At 36.9% G+C, this 24,517-nt stretch overlaps 2 protein-coding genes across 7 annotated transcripts; both read right to left on the bottom strand.

Moving 5' to 3' along the window:
* Positions 1-96: 96 nt before the first annotated feature.
* On the bottom strand, positions 97-3,550 carry si:dkey-4e7.3 (uncharacterized protein LOC402865 homolog). 2 transcript variants are annotated; one of them, XM_027164867.2, is made up of 6 exons: positions 3,448-3,550; positions 2,496-2,683; positions 2,036-2,215; positions 1,790-1,901; positions 1,509-1,645; positions 97-619 (listed from the first exon to the last, which is right to left on the bottom strand). In XM_027164867.2, the coding sequence occupies exons 2-6, from the start codon at positions 2,673-2,675 to the stop codon at positions 275-277; spliced, it is 954 nt and encodes a 317-aa protein (XP_027020668.1). In that variant the 5' UTR covers positions 2,676-2,683; positions 3,448-3,550; the 3' UTR covers positions 97-274. The 2 variants fall into 2 exon arrangements, with proteins under 2 accessions (XP_027020668.1, XP_027020669.1); XM_027164868.2 differs by lacking the exon at positions 3,448-3,550 and adding an exon at positions 3,091-3,432.
* A 1,276-nt stretch (positions 3,551-4,826) lies between these two features.
* On the bottom strand, positions 4,827-23,829 carry inpp4aa (inositol polyphosphate-4-phosphatase type I Aa). Of its 5 annotated transcripts, none has more exons than XM_027164820.2 (25): positions 23,689-23,829; positions 20,933-21,060; positions 17,703-17,959; positions 17,510-17,554; positions 16,450-16,568; positions 16,222-16,338; positions 16,032-16,111; positions 15,773-15,881; positions 15,449-15,539; positions 14,797-14,944; positions 14,563-14,693; positions 14,237-14,341; positions 13,745-13,853; positions 13,275-13,292; positions 12,466-12,652; positions 10,407-10,625; positions 9,974-10,283; positions 9,115-9,147; positions 8,847-9,019; positions 7,895-8,018; positions 7,180-7,447; positions 6,979-7,076; positions 6,786-6,898; positions 6,471-6,625; positions 4,827-6,303 (listed from the first exon to the last, which is right to left on the bottom strand). In XM_027164820.2, the coding sequence occupies exons 3-25, from the start codon at positions 17,800-17,802 to the stop codon at positions 6,171-6,173; spliced, it is 2,985 nt and encodes a 994-aa protein (XP_027020621.1). In that variant the 5' UTR covers positions 17,803-17,959; positions 20,933-21,060; positions 23,689-23,829; the 3' UTR covers positions 4,827-6,170. The 5 variants fall into 5 exon arrangements, with proteins under 5 accessions (XP_027020621.1, XP_047671252.1, XP_027020622.1 ...); XM_047815296.1 differs by lacking the exon at positions 23,689-23,829 and adding an exon at positions 23,154-23,171; XM_027164821.2 differs by lacking the exon at positions 20,933-21,060.
* Positions 23,830-24,517: the final 688 nt, after the last annotated feature.

The raw sequence follows: 24,517 nt of genomic DNA, 5'->3' as shown, positions 1-24,517 counted from the left end.
TGAAATTCATTTAGTTTTATTAACAGCACCAATATAATTACAGATGCAGATTTTTCATTGCTGTGGAGAGAACAGGCAGAATCTATATATTTAAAAAAAAAAAAACACTTTTTTTAAACAATGGTATTTGTTAGATTATATTAAATACTGCTGTCAGCCATAATCAGTACAAAAGAACATTAATTACAAGTTCCGCAATTAAAATACAAAAACAAGATCTGATTCAGCTGGTTTCAGCTACACTAATTTGCTGTTATGAGCCCAATTAAAATTATCATTTCAAAGCATTTATTAGAAGCGTTTTAAACTCTTCTAAATCCATCTTCTTCATAATGTAAGCTTTATGAGTCTTCTTCAGTTCATCAATGTGATCTACCACCATCATTCCCCTGGTATGTTTACCAGTGAGCTCTACAGTTACGGCCTTATGGTCACTCTCGATGATCTTGTCATTGATGGCAGCTGCCATGGCAAACGAATCACAAGAAATAAATCCTGGTTCAGCTACTTGCTCTTTGCAGAGCCTCTCATTGTTACACATGTCCATGCTGTGCTGGAAGATCTTCTTCATGAACCGAGCTTTTGCGGTATCCTGAGCTAGCCAAGTATCACAGAACTCCTGTAAAGGCAGTCAGTACAGTGTAAAGTACATGTTCTAAATTCTTGAATGTGTCTTCATGGGAGCTTAAAGCAGTGTTGTGTTGCTCTTCAAAAAGGGCTTCACAGTGTGAGGAAGAGTTCTACACAGAACCTTTAAAGGGTTCCCTCAGAAGGGCAAATTTATAACCCCTTAAGGTTTCAAGGCTTATTTTGTGTGAAATGTGAGTAAAGGGTGCAAAAAACTTCTACAATAACTATACAATACTTTGACAAGTAAAATGCACAATGTCATTATAAACGCTTGTATAGAGAGCAGTGAAAGAGGTCTCATTAAAATATTTTTCAAGCTTTTCTGAGATCAGGGGTCTGGTCCACAATGCGCAAAACACAATGTGTCAGGAAATTAACTGAAGTCAGAACTGACTCAAGTCTTAGAGAATCTTGATTGCAAATTTTTAAATATATTTAACAAAATTAATAAATGTTATGTTGAATGGGACATCTGGCAAATAAGTTCTCTTTACATAACATTACTTACTGCCTAAATACTGACTGCAGGATAAATAAGCAATCTGACGAGAGAGAGAAGTGTGTGTTACACTGCTGAAAAGTAAAAATAAAAGCATGCTTTCTGATTTCACAAACCTGTGTCACTAATTCTACTATGTATTTCCAGGAGACTTAGTGATGTATTCAGACTGGATGATCAATAGGGATTCACACAGATTGAAATCAGTATTTGCACATTACCTGTTAATCTAGAATGCTCCCAGTAATTAAGTTTAATTTTGAGTTCAACATGTGTGCAGAACTGAGGTACTATGTGGAGAAGCTCTTCAACTTGTCCTGAATCCTACATGGCTTGTTATTTTTTTTTTATTAAATGTATTTTATAATGTAATATTTACCCAGGGCAAGCTGTGGCGGCAAGTGAACTCCCAGCAGGCGATGTAAGTTGGGCACAGGTATTCATTCAATACAATATACGCTGCTTCAGGGTCTGCTGTAAAGTTGAATTCTCCACATACAGTAGTGTTCCCCCTCGCTAAAGACACATGGTTATAATGGTTAATGTTTACAGTGAAAACTGTTAGCCATCAACCAACACAATAGAAGACACGAAGCAGAAAATGGTAATGATTCAAGTGAGTCAAGTTAACAGTGTCTTTTCACAGGACAAAGTACGCACAATCTGTGTTGCCTCCCATGACGTACAGGCCTTTCAGCTTCTCGGGCAACATAGGCTCCAACCTTACTGCTAGTGCTAGGTTTGTCAAAGGACCTGTAGCCACTAAAGATACCTGAAAGATCACACAATTATTTCACAAGCATAGCAGCCCTGAGCAAGTATAAGGCAGATCTCATTGCAGACCAAATTTTAAAATCATCTGGAATAATTCTGCTCAGACTTCATAATGTGTAGTGACAAGTACACCTCTCCTGGATGCTCGTTAACGATGCGGATGATGGCTGAAACGGCTCCCTCCTTTTGTACTAGTTCCAGACCAGGAGCATTTGGGTCTGGAGCATCACCAAGCCCATCATGTCCATGAAACAGAGAAGCATTTATAGAATCCCCAAGAAGTGGCTTTGATGCCCCTCTGAATACAGGAATCTAAAACATATATAAGAACCATGAACTAAAGCTAAAAATGTAATAACCTGCCACACGACTATGCTCAAATTCAGGATATTAATCATATTTCTCAGCTAACAAATCATATAAATTTGTATAAATTAAGCTTTCAGAAAACTGGAAACAGCATAAAGTCATGGGATCTTAACAAGAATATATAGTTTTTGTTTTATTTTATACAGTGCATATGTCAGATCATAATGCCTAATAAAACTCAAAAATATGCAGTGCACAAGATTCAAACAACTCCACATCTTACCTCCATCCGGTCACAAGCTTGTAGGACTCGCAGGACGTTTTTGCACACATTCTCTATGGAGGAGTTGCCATGAACGCAGGTGAAACCCAGGATCTGCACATCCGGCACAGCCAGAGCCATCATGATAGCCTGAGCATCGTCCACTCCACAGTCTACATCTATAAGCAATTTCTTTTCCATGGTGCTTCCTGATTGTTGACATGAACCATTAACAGCCAAGTCAACATCAATAAACAAAGAATAGAAGTTGCAATTTTGCAATCACACTAAACAGCATACACTTTTGATAAGATAACGATGCTCCACGACAGCTTTGTTAACCACATTATTATTTACATTTATCACTTTTAGGCCTACAGTTGTACCTACACTTTAAGATATAATCGAGATATAAATTGTGTGGTAGCAGCACAATACAGATCAGTATGCAGATAAAGGCAGCCAGCAGCTTCGCTTAACGTTCACATCAACCATAATTAAGGGAAAACTGTGATTTCAGTGATCAATTGCTGGTCTCCAGGAATCGTTCTAGACAGGACCTCCTTCCTTCCTTTCAGAATAAATAAAAAGCACTTGAACATATAGAATTTCTAACCTTTTTATATTTATTCAAAACCTTTATATCTTCAGTACTTTATATTAGACTTCAAATAAAGTCAACACTGATTTTTTTTTTAATTAAAGGTCATCTGGAATAGTTCCTCTTCTTCTTCCTCCTCTTCTTCTTATTCCTGACTGTCGCTCTCAATGCGTGACACTTGCACTGCACTTCTCTCTGTAGCTGCTACATTCATACATTGTGAGAAAGTGTACAGTTTAAATCAGCACCAAACCATTCACATGAACTATTAGTTTAATTGTCCAGCGCCTCCAATTATTAGTTCGGTCTTATTACCAAACCATTTAATCATTTAATAGAGTTATTTGCGACAGAATATAAAACACTACTCACTCAATGTACTCCAAGCTCTAATCCCACCTATGTTGAACCTCTTTGGTAACTTCCGGTATCATTTCCATATGATGAAGACATTTCCGGTAAAGATATTTGCACACCACCGTTAACGACACAATGACCTTATAATTTATTATATATTAATTATAATCGAAATATGTGCAACTATTTGTGTGACGATGTGTATGTTTGCACCGTGCTGCTTTTTTAAATTGTTATAAAAAATGTAGTTTGAGTATTTAAAAACACATTAAGATTAAACAAATTATAATTCATTCATTTTATTTCATTTAGTTCGAATAAAAGGACAAAGCAGATGTTTTTAGATTTTTATAGAATTTTCTTTCTTTCTTTCTTTCTATCTATCTATCTATCTATCTATCTATCTATCTATCTATCTATCTATCTATCTATCTATCTATCTATCTATTTATTTAGTGACAATTTAATTATGGTGTTAATATCATCATATTACCAAGCCCTATATATAATAATGGTTATATTAGTGGTTAGTACATTTGTCTCACATCTCCAGGGTTGGGAGGTTTGGGGTTTGATGTGTGACCTGTATGCACAAATAGGACATGTTTCCCAGGGGTCCTCCTGATTCCTCCCCAGACATGCATTTTCTTTAAAAATAGTACACTGATTGATTGGTATCTCTAAATTGTCTGTACTGTGTGAATGAGTGTGTAACTTTGTGTAACTTTACCGTGTGGTGAGTTGGCACCCCATTCAAAGTGTTCCCCAAGTTCACTGTGAATGGCCTCCGGCTCCCTGTGACACTGTGTAGGAAAAGCATTTAACAAATGATGGGATGAAAGACTCTTTTCTGTTCTGGGACCAAGGTGGTGGAATGATCTTCCCCTAGATGTCCAGACAGCTGAGTCACTGGCTATCTTCAAATGATGGTTGAAGACCTACTTATTCATGAAACACTTCAACTAGCACTTCCTTCCTTGTTTGTTGCATATATGTTTATATAAAAAAAAAATAAAAAACTTTGAACAGTGACTTAGACTCATGGTATCGTAACCTAGCGAACCAGAGTTAATGTATCCAATAATAGAGACTTAAGCGCTTCTGTATGTCGTTCTGGATAAGGGTGTCTGCCAAATGCTGTAAATGTAAATATATGAATGTTGTAATTCTTATTGTATTACTATAGTTCTTTTATGCAAGACTTACAAAAATACTTTCATCTTTCTAATGACATCAGTCCATATCTAAATAAATCATCAGTCCATATCTAAATAAATAAATAAACTATTTAAATAAACTTAATAAAGACCCCAATAATAAATCTCCAATAATGTTGAACAGCTTATTACTGAGCAATTCTATCTGTTTGTAAATCAGAAACATAACACTCAGTAAAACGTGTATAATTTGTTTTAATAGCTACATGTTTAGATGAAGAGTTCTGCATTATCTTCTGCTAATCCAGTATTTGTGTGGGCATAAATGGAGAACTGAATGACAAAAGTTACATGAGTATTTTTATACTGCTAAGCATAGCCATCAAATAAAAAACAAACAATAATTCACATAATGTCTTTACATAGTTAAAGTTACGTATGTTCATCATATTGAGTTTTTTTGTTTTAAACTCTAAACTGAGTTTTCCATGCTATAAGCATAACAAAGGACTTAAGAAGTACATTAAAGTCTATAGAGATTCTTTTTTTTTATATGGAAAATTAATTTATCCTGTAAAAAATAATAACAGAATAATTTATAACTAAGTCATGAGAATAAATTAGTATGATTATAATCTGATGCACTTTAAACCGGAATAACAATAATGACGATATCAGCAGAACCCCAAAGAGATTTACATAACACATGTACAAACAATTAACAACCAACGATTGAATAGTGTCTTAATTATCTTACACAACTTAGCTAAAATTATGTTATCTATTCACAACATTTCACTGTATTAACTGTACAAACATTACCTGTGCTTAGCAACAGCATAAGAAAGGCCCTTTACTTGGAAATCTACAACCCGTAAAATACACACTGTTGCTCTTTATAAGGTAAAGGGCTGATTTAAAGCATTATTTGTACAGCCTTGTGATAAAATAAGACGTCATAAGACTCACACCTATAAATTACTGATGCTAAATGTCAGTTACAGCATAATATGCACATTTAATGAATAGAAAAATTAACAATGCTCATTTATTTATCCTATTGCATCTGGTGGAGTACAAGCAGATTTGCATAAATAATATTGTAAATTTAGTCTATCAACATGTAGACACCTCCAAGATCTGTTTAAGAACATGCACAATCTGTTAAAGATCTGGTGAGAAATAGTAAAAACAATTCATTTCATTTTGTGATTTCATTTATTTATTTGTTTGTTTGTTTTTTATGTCAAAGACCGTGTCAGTGGTTAAGTGGGGATGTGAAACTGAGGTTCTGTGCAGACTAAACACAAAATGTAAGAATGGTGAGAACTGCATGGGTTATTTTTGTAGTAGTTGCTGAGTGTTTGTTGCTTGAATGGAGTCCCTTTCTTCCATTCACATGATTCCTGATCAAATATTCCTGATGATCAACTTTGATATAATACTCAGAATCAGACGAGAGAAGTGTCTTATGCAATCTTGTGAACTATGTGTATCAGTGGCAAAAAAAATAAAGAGGATGATGGGGAGAGCAGCCTGGTTAAGAACAGAAGGAGTTGGGGACATAGGTGAGTGTCCCAATCAAGTCTCCACCTTTCCATAAGTGCCTTCTGGAGGTCTATACTGTTTGGGGAAGGCCTTTAGCTGAAGGGAATTGAAGGCATACTTTCTGCTGCCCACATTCTTCATGGTATTCTCTCTCCTGCAGCCCTCACTGCAGATAATGCAAAGTACATAGATTACACAATAGTTACGTTTACACCTGCTGAAAACAAAGATAACTGAATTATCTTTGTTCATAAAAGTAAAGTGATCTATTAACGGCTTGTTCAAGGAAACTTTGTACAGTGAACATATCATGAGCAAGCGAGTGACCTTCACCTGCGCATGCAGTCCAGGGCCTGGCTTAAGACCTGTGGGGCCATGCAATGCTCCATCTGCAGGATCAGACACTGCTCCAAAGTTACAGACATGGCTGTGCGGTCCTTTGCACTCTTACAGCAGGTTGCCCGCACACCATTGAGACGCCGGCACACCTTCCAAAACAGAGGAGCACACAATAAACAAATCAGTCAGATACATTGTTGTCAATGAATTTATTATTAATTGCAGTACTTTTCTTTTGTACATCTGACAAGGATGGGTTTAGGTACAAACTGAAGCAAAACCACAAGCCGTCACTGTAAATTGCTGTACCTCTGCTGCCTGCCAAAGGATGTCCACATTCTTATTCTTCCTGGAGCTCATGTTCTGAGCCAGGAATTTTAGTAGCTCTGGGATGCAGTACTGACTGTGGGAACGAGGCAGACCTGGGGAGCAGAGATTCGGTGAAACAACTACAAAGACATCACAAAACCTAATAAAACATTTCAACTAGTTTAAAACTCACAGTCTTCAGGAAGCACTTCCTTGAACTGATCATAGTAGGAGTTGAGTCGTGTCAGACTCTCTGTATTGACTATTTCCTGTAGTGAGGTGTCACCAAACCTTTTGAAAAAGTAAGCATCATTGTAAAGTCCAGTATACAGATGAGTGATATTCATGCTTATGAATTATGATTTAACAATGAATCAGATATACAGAATCGTACTTCTCTGCGAGTGTCTGTTGCTCGTTAATTCCTATGTTGAACAGGACTGGCTGAACACGTAGCAGCATCCCATTTTGGATTTCCCGAGGCAAAACGTCAAACATAGCCCCAGGCAGTGGTACTCTCACATTAAACCCATCTCGGTTCCCCGTGATAACAGGTAGCATGTCAGGGCCGAAGCTGGAGGTTGCCTGAGTGACCTTAAAGGTGACGTTCCTAAGGTCCATTACACCTATGCTCATGTCCTCAAGCATAGCCAGCTCCTCCCCTTTAATGTAACATACAGAGGGGTCCAAATTTCTTTTTAATTTTTAAAACCTAAGCAAGTATATTTTCTATATCTTGAATAATTAATAGTTAAGATTCTGCAGCATTTCTAAGTACTATTAATCGTATTTAAATGTAAGCAAATGTTTATAGTGAACATGATGTCTGATTTGTACAATAGGTCAAATTTAACTTGCGCTTAATCTCTTATGACAGCCTGATGGATGTGATCTAAAATGGATCATAAGGTTTTACACAAAGTCATAAAGCAACTGGAGTGCACAGTATCATTAAAAAAGGGGATGAACCAAATACTAAGTAATTAATTTAATCGTTTCAAACATTTTACATTTCACTCCATTTGTTGTCGATAATATACTGAAATTTGTTTGTTTCATCATGGTAACACATAGCAAGAAAATGCAAATACAAATACACACACACATACCATAAGTGCTAAGTAGACCCTCAAACTGGACCAGTAAGCCGATGGTATGGAGTTGTCTAAGGAAGCCGTGATCACACAAACAATTCCTCAGCTTTGCTACGAAACCACAGATCACAGCTGCTAGCTGTGGAGAGAGCCATGTTCATACATTAAATAACTAAAAGTTTTCCCGCCCAGAAGACTTGACATTCTAGAGTGTTTAAAAAAGTTGTTACAGAAACTTCAATATACTGCATAGACAAGTTTCTGCCAACATGTTTATTTGATTACTGTGACTACGGACACACTATGCAGATTAGTAATGTTATATTTTTGAATTTGTTTAACATATACACACTTTATAATTAGCATTTCATGTTGAAATGTGCATTAAGCTTTTTGCAGAAAAAAAAACTTGAGCTCAAGGGTCAAGACAATAGTTGCAAAAGTGCAATAAAAATGATAACGAGGTTTTATAACACTCAGAGCATGGAACATCTTAGATTAGATCAAATTTGGGGTTACTAAACATGCTGTGCTAGATTACGTGACGGCAAACACATTAAACTGTAAATTCATTGCAAAAAAAAAAAATCATAATTTGTTAATATAGTTTTGGGTTGAAGTTTATACATATAGAATGTTCACATATTCCTTAAATGGCTATTAATGGTATTATTAAAACAAAACCACAAGTAATGTTAATCTAAATGAAAAGCTACAAACCACCTACAGAAAATGAATAGCTGCTTAAACTGATGGTAAAATATTCAACCAAACCTATATTTGTTGTTTATTTTCAATATGAGAATCAGTACTGTCTGTAGCTGTAGTTCTGTAACAGAGGGCCAGTGGTGTGTTTCTGCAGTAGAGCAGATGCAGCAATTTGCTGTTTCTCATTAGTGCTTAATGTGCATGTAGTTATCAAGGTGTGTGTTTGTGTGTGTGTGTGTGTGTGTGTGAATGCTCTCACAGTCTGACAGAAGACCACGTCTCTGCGGTACTGTAACGCCAGGCTCATAGCGATGGTGGGAGCACAGTCCTGCATCAGCACGAACACCATAGACTTCTTTGCCATGTCACTCATCATGGCTACACACTCATTCAGTGTAGTCAATAGAGGATACAGGGCATCACTCCATTCACCTGCAGTAGCACACAGATAACAGTGCTGATGTACTGCAAAGATACAATGGAGAAAAAACTATTCTGAACACGCAAAATCCACACACATGGCTCACCTGGAGAGCAGCCATCGACATTATGGCTTCCATCTGCAGGATAGAACATATTTTATTATAGATATTCTATGACTAAATCCAACAAAATGTGGAAGTTTGTCTATGAACATTCTTAGAATATGTAATAAGGGGTGGTTTGTATTAAAGGTACAAATCTTTAAACACTTTAGAGGAATTAAGGTAAAAAGACATCGATGTAAGGTTTCATTTTTGGCATCCGCAACAAAAAAGTTTTTTTTTTTATAGGGAAAGAGGTTGGAGAGCAGACTCTCTGTGACAATCACGCCACTGAGCTTCAGATGATTACACAGATTGAAACAAACCCTAGATTAGATTTCCGGGTTGGAGGAGAAACCAAAAGTAGATATATAAAGCACACAAAAAGTACATATTATACTAAATACTAAAAAATACAAATAAAAACTATTTTGTTTTTTAACTATTTTTGTTTTTTGTTTTTAACGATTTTTGGTTTTGTAGGAAAGGGTTACAGATTCTCTGTTTGCCATGCTTGGTAGTTGGAGGAAACATGACATAAACCAAGTAGGGCATTAAGGACATGAAAGACGTTAAGTGTGTGTGTGTGTGTGTGTGTGTGTGTGTGTGTGTGTTTGTGTAATACTTGTCCCACATCATTTGATTATACCATCAGTGAGGCCTCATGATATAATACACTGCTCAATCCTGTTGATTTCATTGTTTCATTACAGTATATGGGCGGACTAAAATCTAATATCACAACTAGCTTTTCACATGGCATGTAATACCGGAAATTAAGTGACAAGAAAAAAGGGATATAAAAGTGAAAGTATTTGAAAGAACAGTGCGGTTTAAGAAGACTAAATATACATGGACATACAGGTTGATCTGTGAGAACTGGTTACACATGCAGGAGTCATAGATGATGAAGAGGATGATAATGATGAATGGGAATCAGGAAGAAGATGTGATGAAGACAAGGTGGTGCACAACGAGGATGATGAGGATGGGTTACTGGGGTTGATCCAGAAGGCATTGCCATGGCTACCTCTCTTGCTAGTGTTGGGCTGCTGGTCAGAGAGGAAGACGTCCTCACTACTGTCGCTCTGAAGCCGATCCCTCATTAACAGCCTGTTCACACAGTGGATTACACAGTCCATACTTTTGTCCACATTCAACCACACCTTCTCCTACAGTAGAGATAGAGTGAGAAGAAAAATGAGAGTCTGTTGTGGAGTAAATGGTTTCCTACTGCACATCTGAATCACTGTTCGATCTTTTTAATAATTTTTCTGTCAGTTGCGGCCCCTTACCCACTCCTCCTCATGCCAGTCCACATTCATAGACGCTCTGTTCCCTTTACCGCTCCACTTGGCTTGTACAGAGCTTTGGTCATTACGCAAAACCACACGTTCAGTGTCCGGCCCAGAGGGAGAGGTTTTAGAGGCAATGAACTCTGGTCGTGCTGCACTCAGAGCCTGGATGGCTGTGGCTAACAGCCTGTTGTCACACACTGTCACCAGCTGCCTTGTCTGAGGACAGTGAGAAACACTTCCAGTTAATCTGTGAATACTTTTTTAAAGAGAAGAGACTGTTACTGAAGAATGTTGAATGTGGTTAAGCAATGCACAGTACACAATACACAAACATATTCAAACAAAGGAGAATTGTGTCTATGACAGATTTGAAAAAGTAGTATGTGATACCCTTGCTGGTACCTGTTTCAGTTGCCAGTTCCAGATAATTCATTTGGTAAATTAAGCTGATTTTCTACTATATTACATATAGTGTATTAAAAAAATAGAATTTAAAAATAAATAATTGTCATCACTTTCGTGGAATTAACACTCTGAAGTACCCTGGGAAAGCTTTAATTCAAAGTGGACCACACCATCTCCTTCTCTTTTCTTGTTCTAGTTCTCTACAACTTTCTGATCATTGCTTCCTTATTTACGTCCTGTCCTGTGCATACTCTTTTTGTAGTCTTGTGAAGTATTTTGGTCTGCGTTACCAAGCTGGGGTTTTACTTCTTTTGTCTTTGTTCCTCATGTGTTGCTGTCATTGCTTAAGACGCTGGCTTTTTTCGCCTGCTTTTGTGTGTTGTGTAGTATGTTTATGCCAGCCTGTGTTTTGACCCCTGCTTAGTATTCTATGATTACTGAAAAATGCAAATAAGCATGTATTTGAATATGCATGTATGTCCTGCATGTCATCCAAGTTATGATAAAAAAGAAAAGGAACATGATTTAAAATAAAAGTTAAAGTGTGAATAATGAATGACATAAAGAATGTATTATGAAAGTATAATAAATGCTAGATACCAAGAGACATGGCCTTGCTCAATCCTAGCAAAACTGAACTGCTGTTCATCCCAGGTGATTCATCCCCAGGTCATGATCTTGCTATATCCTTGCACAACGATATGATCTCCCCTTCAGCCACAGCTCACAACCTTGGGGTAACCATGGACAATCAAATGTCCTTTTCCTCTCATGTTGCAAATGTGACTCGCTCATGTCGGTTTCTTCTCTACAACATTAGAAGGATTCGGCCATTTTTGTCCACACAGACTGCCCAGGTACTTGTTCAGTCTCTTGTCATTTCTAGACTGGATTACTGCAATGCGCTGCTGGCAGGTCTACCTATGAACGCAATCCGTCCTCTGCAAATGATCCAAAATGCAGCTGCCCGGCTTGTTTTCAACCTGCCAAAGTTCTCGCATACCACCCCGCTGCTGCGATCCCTCCACTGGCTTCCGGTAGCTGCACGCATCCGATTCAAAACACTGATGCTGGCCTACAAAGCCAAAAATGGACCAGCTCCCTTTTACCTCAAAGCTCTCATCATTCCTCGCACTGCACCCCGCAACCTCCGATCTACCAGCACTGCTCGACTGGTCCCACCATCTCTCAGGGTAAGAGGCAAGTATACTACAAGACTCTTCTCTGTACTGGCACCAAGATGGTGGAATGAACTTCCCCTAGAGGTCCAGACAGCTGAGTCACTGGCTATTTTCAAGCGGCGGTTGAAGACCTACTTATTCAGGAAGCACTTCAACTAGCACTTCTTTCCTTATCCTTTGCATTTAAAAAAAAAAAAAAAAAAAAAAAAAAAAAACCCCAAACCCTTTGACACTTTTTTTTTCATTGTAACTTTGAACAAATGTTTTAAACTCATGGTATCTTAAGTATGTAACCTAGTGAGCCAGCATTAATGTATTCAGTGTTAGAGATTTAAGCACTTATGTACGTCGCTCTGGATAAGGGCGTCTGCCAAATGCTGTAAATGTAAATGTAAATGTAAATGCTTCAGGTGAAAACTCATTAAGCAATGTAAAGGGAATAAAGAGGTTTGATTAGCAGGCAGACTGACCTTCTCTGTGAGGATGCCGAGGGTTCTCTCCAGTGCGTTAGCGGACCGCTCTTTGGCAGCCCGTGACAAGCGCTCTGTGTAGTAGCTAACTTGAGTCTTCAGGGTGTTAATGTGGGAAATGATCTCTTTTGCTCTTATCACATCCTGTGGCTGGTACACTCCTGAATGCGGATGGGACTCTCCAGTACTGTGAAGAGAGGGAACAGAGTAGAGAGGAATTGGGAGAGTTAGTCTCAATGTTCTTGTGTTTAAGCTGTCTCTCCTTGTATCTGCTTATTATTCCCATCCAGATCTAGTTCAGTGACGTGTGTGTGAAACACAGACAACCACAAAAATGGTCAAAAGTATATGGACACCTTCACATAACTGTTGCCATAAAGCGGCTTTCGTAAAGACATGGGAACTTAAATGGCCTGAGCCTTGACCTCAACTCCACCTAATACCTCTATGAGGAAATGGAATGCTGACTGCACCCCAGCCCTTCTCACCCAAAAATAGGCATGTGATCTCACTGATGCGCTTGTGGCCGAACGAACACAAATCCACAAAGACACAATCCAAAATCCAAAGAGAGACTAAATCTGGATTGTGATTTTCAAGAAGCACACATGATCAGGTTAGGTGTCCATAACTGTTGGTCATCTAGTGTACAATCACAAGTGAGTGCAACACACATGAGCATTCAATGGTGAAAAACAAACCCAAATAAAATCAGTACTCAATTACTCAATTTAAAAGTGGCTAAACACTGAGCAAACATACAACACAATGGGACTAATAACATAAACTTCTGCTTCACCAAAACTCACCCTTCATCCTCATATGCACTGATTAGAAAACAAAAATAGAAGTGTAAAAATCATTACTACTGAAAATAAATTCATTAATAAACAAACAAAAAAAAAACGCCCCAAACAAATAAATAAACTAATAAAAAAACAGCAATACGAAGCAAATTTTCCAAGGAAAGCAATGGCAATGACAATGAAGCCTCCAGCCACTCAATATAGGTTATGTAATCCCATTCAATTGACTACCATGTAACGTGAAAACGAATCTAAAAATAAATGAAGAAATGAAATCTTTCACAATATATTGCACAGTTTATAGCTGTGAGCTGTGATTTATCAATGATTTGCTAATGCTGTATTGTACAGTGGTTTCAGTCTAAGTGTAAATTTACTTCAGAGATAAAACCATACCATATTTTTTGAGATTATGTTATCAAAAAATCTGTATTTATTTAAGAGTTTATCATTAAGATCAGATTTAGACTTACTGTTTCTTGGACTCCTCAAACTTCTGAATTAGTTTCCTCAATCCACTGCCCTTAAAACCTTGATGATGTGCTGCAGGGGCTCCAGTTGTGACCACGTCATAGGTTCGTTCTGTAGGGAGATAAGTTACATCAGCTGGAGCTTGTGTTCATTAAAACTAAAAACTTGGCTAGCTATTTTTGTAGTGATATTGATTAGTCATTGGTTATTCAGTCAGTCAGGCTTTCTGGTATCAGGTGAAGGTATCTAAAAGGACAACATTGTTAATAAAATGAATGCTTGTTTTACAAAAGCAGTCAGAAATGTATTCTTATCAGGCACAACAATTTCACTGCAATTTTCACTGACTTGAGACATAGACACAAGTCACCATCAAAAAGAACATGAATTACTAACACTAAAATATTAATCGATTTTAGAACATATGACATCCTGATGAAAATGATTTCATTGTTCTATGCTGAATCAAAAAGATTCAATATCTGCATATGTACCATATCCTGACTCGCCCTGTACCCTCATCCTTTGAATGTGGAGATTAGTCGGCACAAACTCCAACCTCTTCTCTGCTTTCAGAATGCTGGATTTAAAAGAGGGACCTGATGAGAAGAGATAAAAAGTATATGATATAAAGGTAAGTAACCTTAAAGCTGGTAAAATGACAGTTCTTCTTTTAATATCATTAGTTACATTATGTATATGGAATCAGACGTGTAGCAGCATAAAATTTTGGTAGCAGCAAACACTGTGGTAGGTTTAAGCTACGATTTATGTTATTTCATGTTATATTGTAAGTCTATAAGGAGATGGAAGTCTCTACCCTTGTACTCATGAAGGTCACTAAGTGTTTCCTGATAGGTGAGGATGATGGTCTGATATTGAGTGATGATCTGCCTCCTTAGATTCTCCCAACATGGAGACAACTCCCCCAACTCCTCCAGCTCACACACCCTTCACACCAAGTATATAACATGTTAATATATCAATGATATGTACAAACATAAAAATGACACTACATGGATTAAGAGATACATTTATATACTACGGGAAATACCTGGCTGCATCTTCCTCCAGTAGGAGTTTTACAAACTGTCTGGGTATGTGAAGTGACAGCACGCTCTCTGCCATCTGTTCCAGGACACGCAGATGGTTCCCATCCGTGGTGGGCAAGCGGTACATCCGTGATATAGTACCTCCAAATACTACAACAATTATTCAAAGAATATTTTCATTAATATCAGATTTTGATGGAAAGAAATGTGTACAATATCAATATCTTAATATTTTATTAAGCATTTAGTTAAGCTCTTTTCTGAATAGGAAACTTTCCACTATCATGGGATAAATACAGTCTATCCAGAAGGACCAATTAAAAAGCGTAAATATATAGTGTAAATGTTTTAACAAACATAACGTTTGTGAGTCATGGAAACAAGTCACATTAAATGCTTAAAAATATACATAAACCTAATGTTTATGGCTCTAATAATACAAACCATTCTGTAGAAAAACTTTAGGCTTAGTCAGAATATCAATCACCGACCTCATCTCACTAAGTTCGAATAATAATTTGAGATTTCTTTTTCCAAATACCTACTAAAAACAAGCACTAAGAAGACTAAAATGTGAGAAATATCAGTAGGAAAATTATGATTTCATGCCAGACCAACAAATAGCCAATAGTGAGAAAATGTTTAGATTCGTACCTGCTCTCAGGAGTGTGTCTTTGCACAGTGAAGCAGATTTTGATTTCATTCCCATGGATTCAGTCAGGCTCTCATCAACAGGCAGCACCATCTGTAATACCCAGAGAAAATAATACATGGAAAAGTACAATGTGATGTGTAGTTACATTCATCTAATTATCAGTGTCTTTACTTTACTTTAGGTTATCATGAATATAGTTTATCCACCTTGGAATAGTTTATTATTGCAGTCAGTTTCTTTACAGCCAGTTTAATAAATTTTGTGGTTTTATTTTCAAGATGCATAATGTGTTTCTGTGACTGTACAGTATAAACTCCACCCACCCTGCCATTAATTGTGTCTGAGCGAGCCAGTGAGGCTCTCTGGTCTTTCTTCTCCTCCATCTGCCAGGCGATAATAGTGATGTTGCCCATCTTCTCATTCTCTGCTGATCTGAATCATTAAATATGAAAAATCTCACCATTGACGAGTTCTCTAGCAAATTTCTGTTTGATTTACTAAGCCTTATATATACAGTACATCATAACAAAGCACTATTAAAGATTTATGTTTCTGTTAGTGTGTCCTGTGAGTTCACACTACCTCAATGTCAGGTGTAGTCTATGATATTTGTCCTGAAGTAGCTCTTTCACTGTGAACATGGCAGAACCAAGAAGGTACATCTGAGGAAACAGAGTTTTTTGTTAAATAGTTAGAATGTTAAGACACTTCTTGTGAATGTATTATTATATTCTGTATAAACAATGATTGGTATCATTGATGATCTTCTCACCGTGCCCTGTGAACGGTCTTTGACATCGTAGACAGAAAGTTTCATTTGAGTCTGCTGGGTAATCAGGGAGTCTTGAAAAAAAGCAATGCTACTGAGGAAGATTGGGTTGCTTGTACCCTTAAATGAGAAACAAACCACATTCATTTTAAAGTTTCAGGTTTCCATTTCAGTTATTTTCAGTTATAAATACCCAGGGGTAAAAGCATTACTAAGTAGAACCTCTCTCACCTCTATGATCTCAGTCTGAGCATGCTTCGTCCAGAACGCTTGAGGAGGTGTAGTGCAGCTCACTGCCACAAAGCTACTAGGTTTACGCTCCAACGTTGGAGTCAGTAACTCACTACAAGCTGGGAACAAAAGACTAAATCATTCATTCATTCATACATTCACAGTCACTCTGTCCAACCCCAGAAGCCCTAGATGCACACCATCAAACACACACTCATTAATACCTAAGAGCAATATCAAGTAGCCAAGCTACCTATCAGCTTTATTTAAACAAGTAAACATTGTGTTCACATTGTACATTACCTTAAAGGCATGTTGTCTTGTGTTAATGCAAATTTAACATGGATGGGCAAAAAAATTATTCATTCATTCATTCATTCATTCATTCATTCATTCATTCATTCCCAGTTTAATGCACAACACATGCAAGTGAACTGCCTTTAGCTTTAAAAACTGGTGGTGTTAAAAAATTTAAAAATAATGAAATTAAATGTTTTTACATAAACAAATAATATAGAGAGTCTCTCTGATAGTGCTTTTATTCACACTTTTTTGACAGAAGACTGATCTGTTAACTAAAACCTTTTAATGAGAAAAAAAATCCAAAATGCATTTTAATAACCACAAAACCATTTGGCCATAAATAAATTAAATTAATATATAAAAAATTTCCTGTTCCCTTTTTGAAATCATGTCTATAATCTGGTCTTTTTACACTTATATTCAATGGGAAATTTGATAAAATGTGTTTCTTACTACTGAATCTTTAATTAAGGTTGTGGAAAATACTTGAATTTTTAATTGAATGATAAGATAATGTGATAGTTTCCAAATATTTTTCTTAGCAAAATTATATATAACACAGAAAAAAACATCCCCAAGCAGTCTGTTCCTCATTCACCCAAAGAAAAAAAAAGTGTTTAGTAGTTGATCATCCATAAAAATAACACAGAAAAGGTGACACCTCATAGATGACACTTTTTTAGTTCAAATACACTTTTGGTGATTACAGTGGTACTATCTAATTATAATATAAATATAATTTCTATCTGTTACTTACCCAGACTGAACTCCAACACCGGCTCATCAGGATCTTGACTGTTTCCTGAACACAGATTTTTCTAATACAATGACTCTGAATGCTTGCAAATGAGTAATTATTATAATTTACAGAGTTAGTCATAAACAATAAAATAAATAAATAATGCAGTTTTCAGCAACCAAATAAGAATAGTACTCTGTCTATTTCTTACCTGTCAACGTGAGTCCTATCATTTCTGAAGCAAGATCGAATGTGTTTGCACGGTACACAGACCAGGGCCGGTGACGAGGACTGCGCTCTTTCCCCGCCATTGTTGAAGCAATTAAAACAAAAACAGGGATTTTGGAGCCTTAAGTGGAAGAGGAGTGTTGATAGTATGGATGGGGACAAGAGCCCTCACACCTGTGAGGCTGTAAAGGTGAGGAGTGTAGGCCTACTTTACTCCATACACTGGACTTCTAAGGAAACCTGGACAGAGAAGAAGAGGGTGAACAGAAATATGAATAAATATCAAACAGCCGTTAACATTTGCCAAGACAAATTAGGCACAAAGCATTAGATATACTTAATGAGGGACAGTAGAAGATTTAAAGCAGGTAAACATGCCTGTCTGTTATTCATTCGTGCTCAAGGGAAATTTCCTAAGAATTGAGGCTTTTAATCATGAAATTCTAAATCTAGAAATATTTTACAGCTCATGAATAAGCTCTTAAAAGATGTTTGGATTGAGAGCAGTTGGAAATGCTAGATCCCTTCACAATTATACAAAGAAATTCAAGGATACAAAGATCATGCTTAAGATGTATGGTCACTGTTTAGAAGAAAGAAAATGCACATTACTGTATGTCTGAAAACCTGTGTATTTTCTGGAACTGATCAAATTGTTCTATTCTAAGTTATTCTATGAATATAACCTTCACCAGGTTACTTTACAACCTCCAATTTGCACTTCCCCTATTCTAAAGGTTACATATTCAATAATAGATAGCAGTTATGTACAGTATTTTTTGTGTCTTCTTTGTGGGTATCACATCTGAGAGCTTCAGAAATATCTTCACATCAAATTTCTGTCATTCACATCTCAGCACCATCATGAGCTCCTTTTTTTAAAAGCTGATGTGGTTCAAAGAGGTGTGAGAACAAGGGAAGTTGACATTCATTTAAGCGAAGCAAAAAAAAAAAGTGAGACTGGCAGAACCAATGATGAGACAGGTTTGCAGATTACATATCCCTGCAGTGTTGGCAGATGAAGCTGGGTACACTTGCTGAAATGCTTCCTTAGTCTCATCATACTGTAGCATTAAAACCCAAATCATTCACAGAACAAGGCCTTTACAAAATTCTTTGTTTTTTTATACTAAAAACGTGTAAAATGTACAATATTCAGTGCAGTATCTACATTAAATAAACAAAATACTTTAAGAACAAATGAAAAGGCTATGTGCGTATATATAAAAATGGACAGATTTTAGCCTTGACAGAAGGCAGTGGGCTCTCCTCTGGTATCGGATGGTATGCATTAAATTCACCCAACAACCCACAGACATCCATCTGACTATATTGTGCTGCCCACAATGCTACTAATATCACAATCAGGGTTTTAATAATAACTGCACTGTCATGATTCACCCACAGTGAACATGGCAGTATTGGCAGCATCCTCACAAAGACCGCTGATATGAGAAAAAACAAAAAATAAACATCACAACTCTAATCAGATCTTCTATATTTAAATATCCTGCCGGCTATCTCTCATCACTTGTACAGGCTCAAAGCTCATTTTAAATTTATTATTTAAATTTTGCCTCAACATATGCATTAGCGAAGGAAAAATAATGATCAAGAAACGTTACGTTTTTCAAAAAGCAGTTATTTTCTACTAATCAAGATGGATGTAGAACGAACACTACTGACTATTCCCAAATTCATTTTAAAAATAGAATTCAATTTGGAGAAATGTTAATGGAATATTTCATGGATCCATTGTGCTGTATCCTGCAGTGCTCTTTCCTGAAGTGTGACTCATGGTCATGAATCAGACTTTTCCATCTTTTTTCAGTTCCCACACAGCACAGAGGCTGCTCATACTTTAGCACTTGTAAATCTGTCTCTCTTCATATGGAAATGGAACACAAAGGACAAAAAAATTATCCTATTTGATTCAGAAATAAATGCACACAGCATAAATATCAATAATAAATATTATACTGAATATCACAACAGCTGTGATTTGTCATGCAACACACTGACTGCTAAGAGTAGTACCTGCTTCAGTTTATCATTTATCAATTCTTTTGGACTATTGCTAGAATTTTATGTATTGACCATGAACAAGTTTATTGATGTTTATTGACCAATTAGTCTGTATCAAGATCCAGTTCATTTGATAATTGCAAACAAGAGACACAGACTACAGACCAATTTCACTAATATAGCAATACTAGCATTAAGCCACTGTTACAGCAGTGTTTAAAATAATTCGTTTCATATGTGAATAGCAGTGAAAGAACTCAGCCATCCATCCAAACAATGGACATTTCTGTGTTCCAGTCAGGGAAGTGTTTCCACTCCCTGAAGACCATCAAAAGAGTATGAGGAGGAACTGTTTCCCACAATTCTGGTCTACAAGCAGGACAATGCTGTATATAGACTTTTATTGACTCGTCTGTACAACACTCACTACCTCAGTTGGATTTTGCACAGCACATATACTAACACAGCAGCTACATTCCCCGTTCCTCTTCTCTTGACAGAAAAGATTGGCCTTCCGTGGCAGTGTGACGTTGTGAATGCAAGACAAGGAGTTCCTCAAGCCAGCTGCATCTTTCGTCTTCACGATACACTCATGTCTTACAACCACATCCTGAAATTTGTGCTTAATAAGGAAGTTTAAGAGAACTTTCTTCTCTTTATTTGTGCTTGAGATTCTCTGTTACTGTCTTTCAATGCACTTTCTGAGTGATGTCTATACATTTAGAGGAAGGGCCAGATATAAATGTATAGTAGATATGGAAACTACCGGAGTGAGTTGATTAAAATGATCAGGAATGTAGGTCTGAGGGACTGTATGAACTAAACCTTCTCATCTAAATTATCTTTAACTAAAATATTCCTCATGGCATGTTTGGTTAATAATCTAATCCATATTTAATGTTTAACTATGTGGTGAAATCATAACACGTATCCTACACTTGCATGCATACTTAAAGAGACCACTTGTTCCAAAGACTCATTCTCTGAACGATAAAAGAAGATAAGTGATGAAGATGATCCTCTGTAAAGTGTATGAAGTGATGATGCTCGGTAAACACTGTTTGTGCCTCACACCTTATTTTACCAGGCAATTTGTTATCAATTATTATTATTCTGGTTTTTCTTTGCTCACTCGGGCCACTACTGTGTTTTGACCTTGTTTGTGTGTGACATTTTGTATTTGCCTACCTTTGCATGTATTAATAGAGTTGAACTGCATTTGTATCCGTCTTCACTCTCCCACAATTGTGACGATCAGATGTCCACATACTTCTGGCCATTTTAGTCTAGTGATAGTCTACCACAAATAATATTTCCTACACAGAAAAAAAACAATGGCTTATAGACCATCTGAAATATAAGGCCAGAAAAGTAGCATCAAGCCAAAGTAAACCAAGTCAGGCATCATTTATCATTTTTTTCCCTTCACGTAACAGCACTGTTCTTTATTCATCTACTCTATCTATTAACCTGTAGTTGTTTTTGTCATTTGAGAAATTACTGTAACCAAGAAGCAAAATGTTGAACTGGGCTGAACTCAGTCAAGCAATTTTAAAGCCAATAAACAGCAGATGGCATACTGAAGGAATTTTATGAAACAACTCAGCATTATAACTGAAATAGATACCCAACACTTCAGTTCGGTAAACAAGCTGAGTCAGATAATATGAGAGCAGCGTGACCACAGACCACCTTCTTGCCTAGCTCCTGTGATCAAACATGGCATTCTTCAATTCCTTCATGTCTGCTGAAATCTAGTCATTAACCAGAACCTGAAATACCTCTTTGATATGACTCGATCAGGACCAGGGGGAATAAGTTCTTAATTAGATCCCTGAGGAACTCAAACATGCAGTAACAAACAAGACACATCAAATTACAAGGATCCTGCAAATCTTATGACAAAAAGTAAGCTATGAATATTAGCTTACAGTAATTTTATATGGATGATAAAATGATAAGTGATCATGCTCATGTTTCACGATAAAAATGAAGTACAGAAAACTGTAAAATGTTGCAAAAAAATGCTGCATTGGGATATTTATTGTCCTAAAAGCAATGTCAATTATTAAGTGGCAATTATAAAGGCCCTTCTATACTTCGACTTGCTATACCATAGGTCTCAGTCTTGTGATGCATCTTGGTGTTTAATCATCCTTTTCATTCATTTGTATGTGTATGTATGCTGGCCAGTGTTATTTAAAATAATGCATAATGACTTAATATCAGCATACAGACCCTGAATCTAAGCCACACCACAAATTCTCATAAAAATACCTCACAAAATATGCCTGAAATGACTGTAAACTCACGACTGTCAAAAGCAACTCACTAAATTGTGAACAAATGAAAAAATAAATGTAAAACAGTATACTCCATGCTTTGTTAATCTGCCACACAATGAATTACAGCACAATTGTGTTTATGAATATGGACATTTGCTGTTGCATATCTATAACAGACCTTGTTAATAATCACTGCTGTCTTACAGCAAAGGTTGAAGTGGACTCCCTGCTAGGACAAATCGGGCCCGACTGACCCAGTTAAACAGCATCCCTCCCCTCTCTAGAGATACTGTCAGAACCGTCTGCACTGCAGATTCTTATTCCATCCAGCTTTTCTCACAAATAACTATTCTGTGATCAGACTAACTCTACCTCACAATGTTGGAAGGTTCTATAGACTATCTGTGGCATTTTCTTATCTTCTTACCAATCCAAATTTGAGTACATACAGTCTATTTATTTGAGTGCATACATCCCACTTTTCATAGCTTTCAAAAACTAGTTAGTAACTGTCACAACATATCTGTGCAAACTGTCTCTAGATGTCTAACTAGAATAGTACAAAAAATAAATACATGTACAAGAATGTTTACCCCATGTGTTTCTTCTCATGCATACATAATGCTCTTACATATACAGACCTGTTTTCCTGTTTCTTCCAGAAGTAACAGCACTGTTTCTTTTGCTGTAACAGCACTATGTCTAAGACTCATTCATTTCCACAACACCATTTTCTCCTTGCCTAAAACTCTTGCCTTGTTGATTGATTTCCTGTTGTGCTGCAGTTTAAACCTAGCACTTTTTAACAAAGGATTTAGTGAGCAACAAAACATCAAGATTTTCATCTATGAACTTCATGGCTTTATGAGAACTGACGCCTAGATTTTTAACAACATTTCACATTATGTTCAATATTATTTTCTGATATTGTGCATAATGAAATTAGATTTAAACCACGGTAGTAGTAACAAAATGTGCTGGTTAATAACAGATCCATGCAGCAAGGGTTAGACACAATTCTATGTATTAAAGCTACAAGAAACCACAAAGGAGGAAATGGTCATAACAGTGAAGCAGTTGTGTTTACAACAGTGCTACTTTGTGTCTAATCATAACATACTCACTTGTTTTAATGGTGTTATCAGACAGTAATTAGAACTTCTAACAACACAGAGTCTGGAACAAGCATCGCTTGTCTAAATACAGACTGCAGCAAACGGAATCCAAAAAACAAAAAGCATTCTGTGAAACAGGAAATTCATCAGACAGGCCTTAAACGCAGCGAACAGTCATCTTAAATCGATCCGACAGTATCAAAAGAGCTGATTTGTATTTTCTGTTTCTGAAGTACAGCGACGTAGCAACGATGCAGCAGCATCCTTAAACCCCTAAGCACCGACATCACCATGGAGATGAGGAGAGAGGACAGAAAAGAGACAGGAGGATTCTGGCACAATGATGCTCACTGCATTAAATATCAAACACTATGTCGCCATGAACACTCAGTTCACACCCGATATGCCTTCAACAATCACCCACTGTTCACACTTTCGAGTAAGACTGATGAAAATATTTGCTCGTTTGTTTACAGCTTACATCCAAACCGACACGATGCAAGAATGCCCATCTTTCATCAGAAACACAGATAAATGTACTTACGTTTCAGTCACCACCACGCTCCATTGTGGCAGTGTACGCGCATCTATTCTTTTCTGTTTACTTTTCACAGATTATACGAGCAAAAGATCCGCTTTCTCTGCAGTGTAAAACCCAGACTCGCCCTTTCACTACGTCATTCAGTGTGACGTAATAACTCTGTCGCGATAGGCTCCGCCCCCTCCACATTCGCAACATTACGCTGACGTCATGTGACGTTACAGCAAACCAGTCTCTAGTACATGCTGTATATAATAACAAAATAGACCTCATGGCAGGCTTAAAGTAAACACATCTGTATATGCATGCCTGCAAATATGTTAACACCTGTAACACCTGCTAATAATGAAATGAAAAATTCATGCAAAAGCTATAATTGTATGGGCTGTAAATAAAGATAATATCTGCAAATATGCATGCAAAAGGTGTTCAGTATTTACAAAGTGCTGTCCCATCGTCACCCACCATAATATTTTATAATATTCATAATATTCATTTCCTAAATACAACCCTTACCCAAAAGAATACATAAAAAGTGCTTTGTTAAAAGGATTAACAATTAAATATGATATGTGATCACAATAGGGATGTGTGTTGTAGGGAGGAAGTCATTGTGCATTTGATAAACGTGCTATGCAAACAAAACTGAACTGAATAGAAGTGTTCAGACGAGTGCAGGTGACGCTTCTACACGACAAACCTAAGGGAAATGGCTCCATCTAGAGGTTATCATGGGGTACTACATGGAGTACTTTTCCTCACTGTGGTTTTTATTCATCTTGCCTTACAGACCCCTCCAATGATTTTCCTGCTCGTGATATATACCTGCTTC

Source organism: Tachysurus fulvidraco, chromosome 6 (assembly GCF_022655615.1).
Source record: "Tachysurus fulvidraco isolate hzauxx_2018 chromosome 6, HZAU_PFXX_2.0, whole genome shotgun sequence".
Classification (NCBI taxonomy): Eukaryota; Metazoa; Chordata; class Actinopteri; order Siluriformes; family Bagridae; genus Tachysurus; species Tachysurus fulvidraco.
This window is presented reverse-complemented; position numbering and strand designations above follow the sequence as displayed.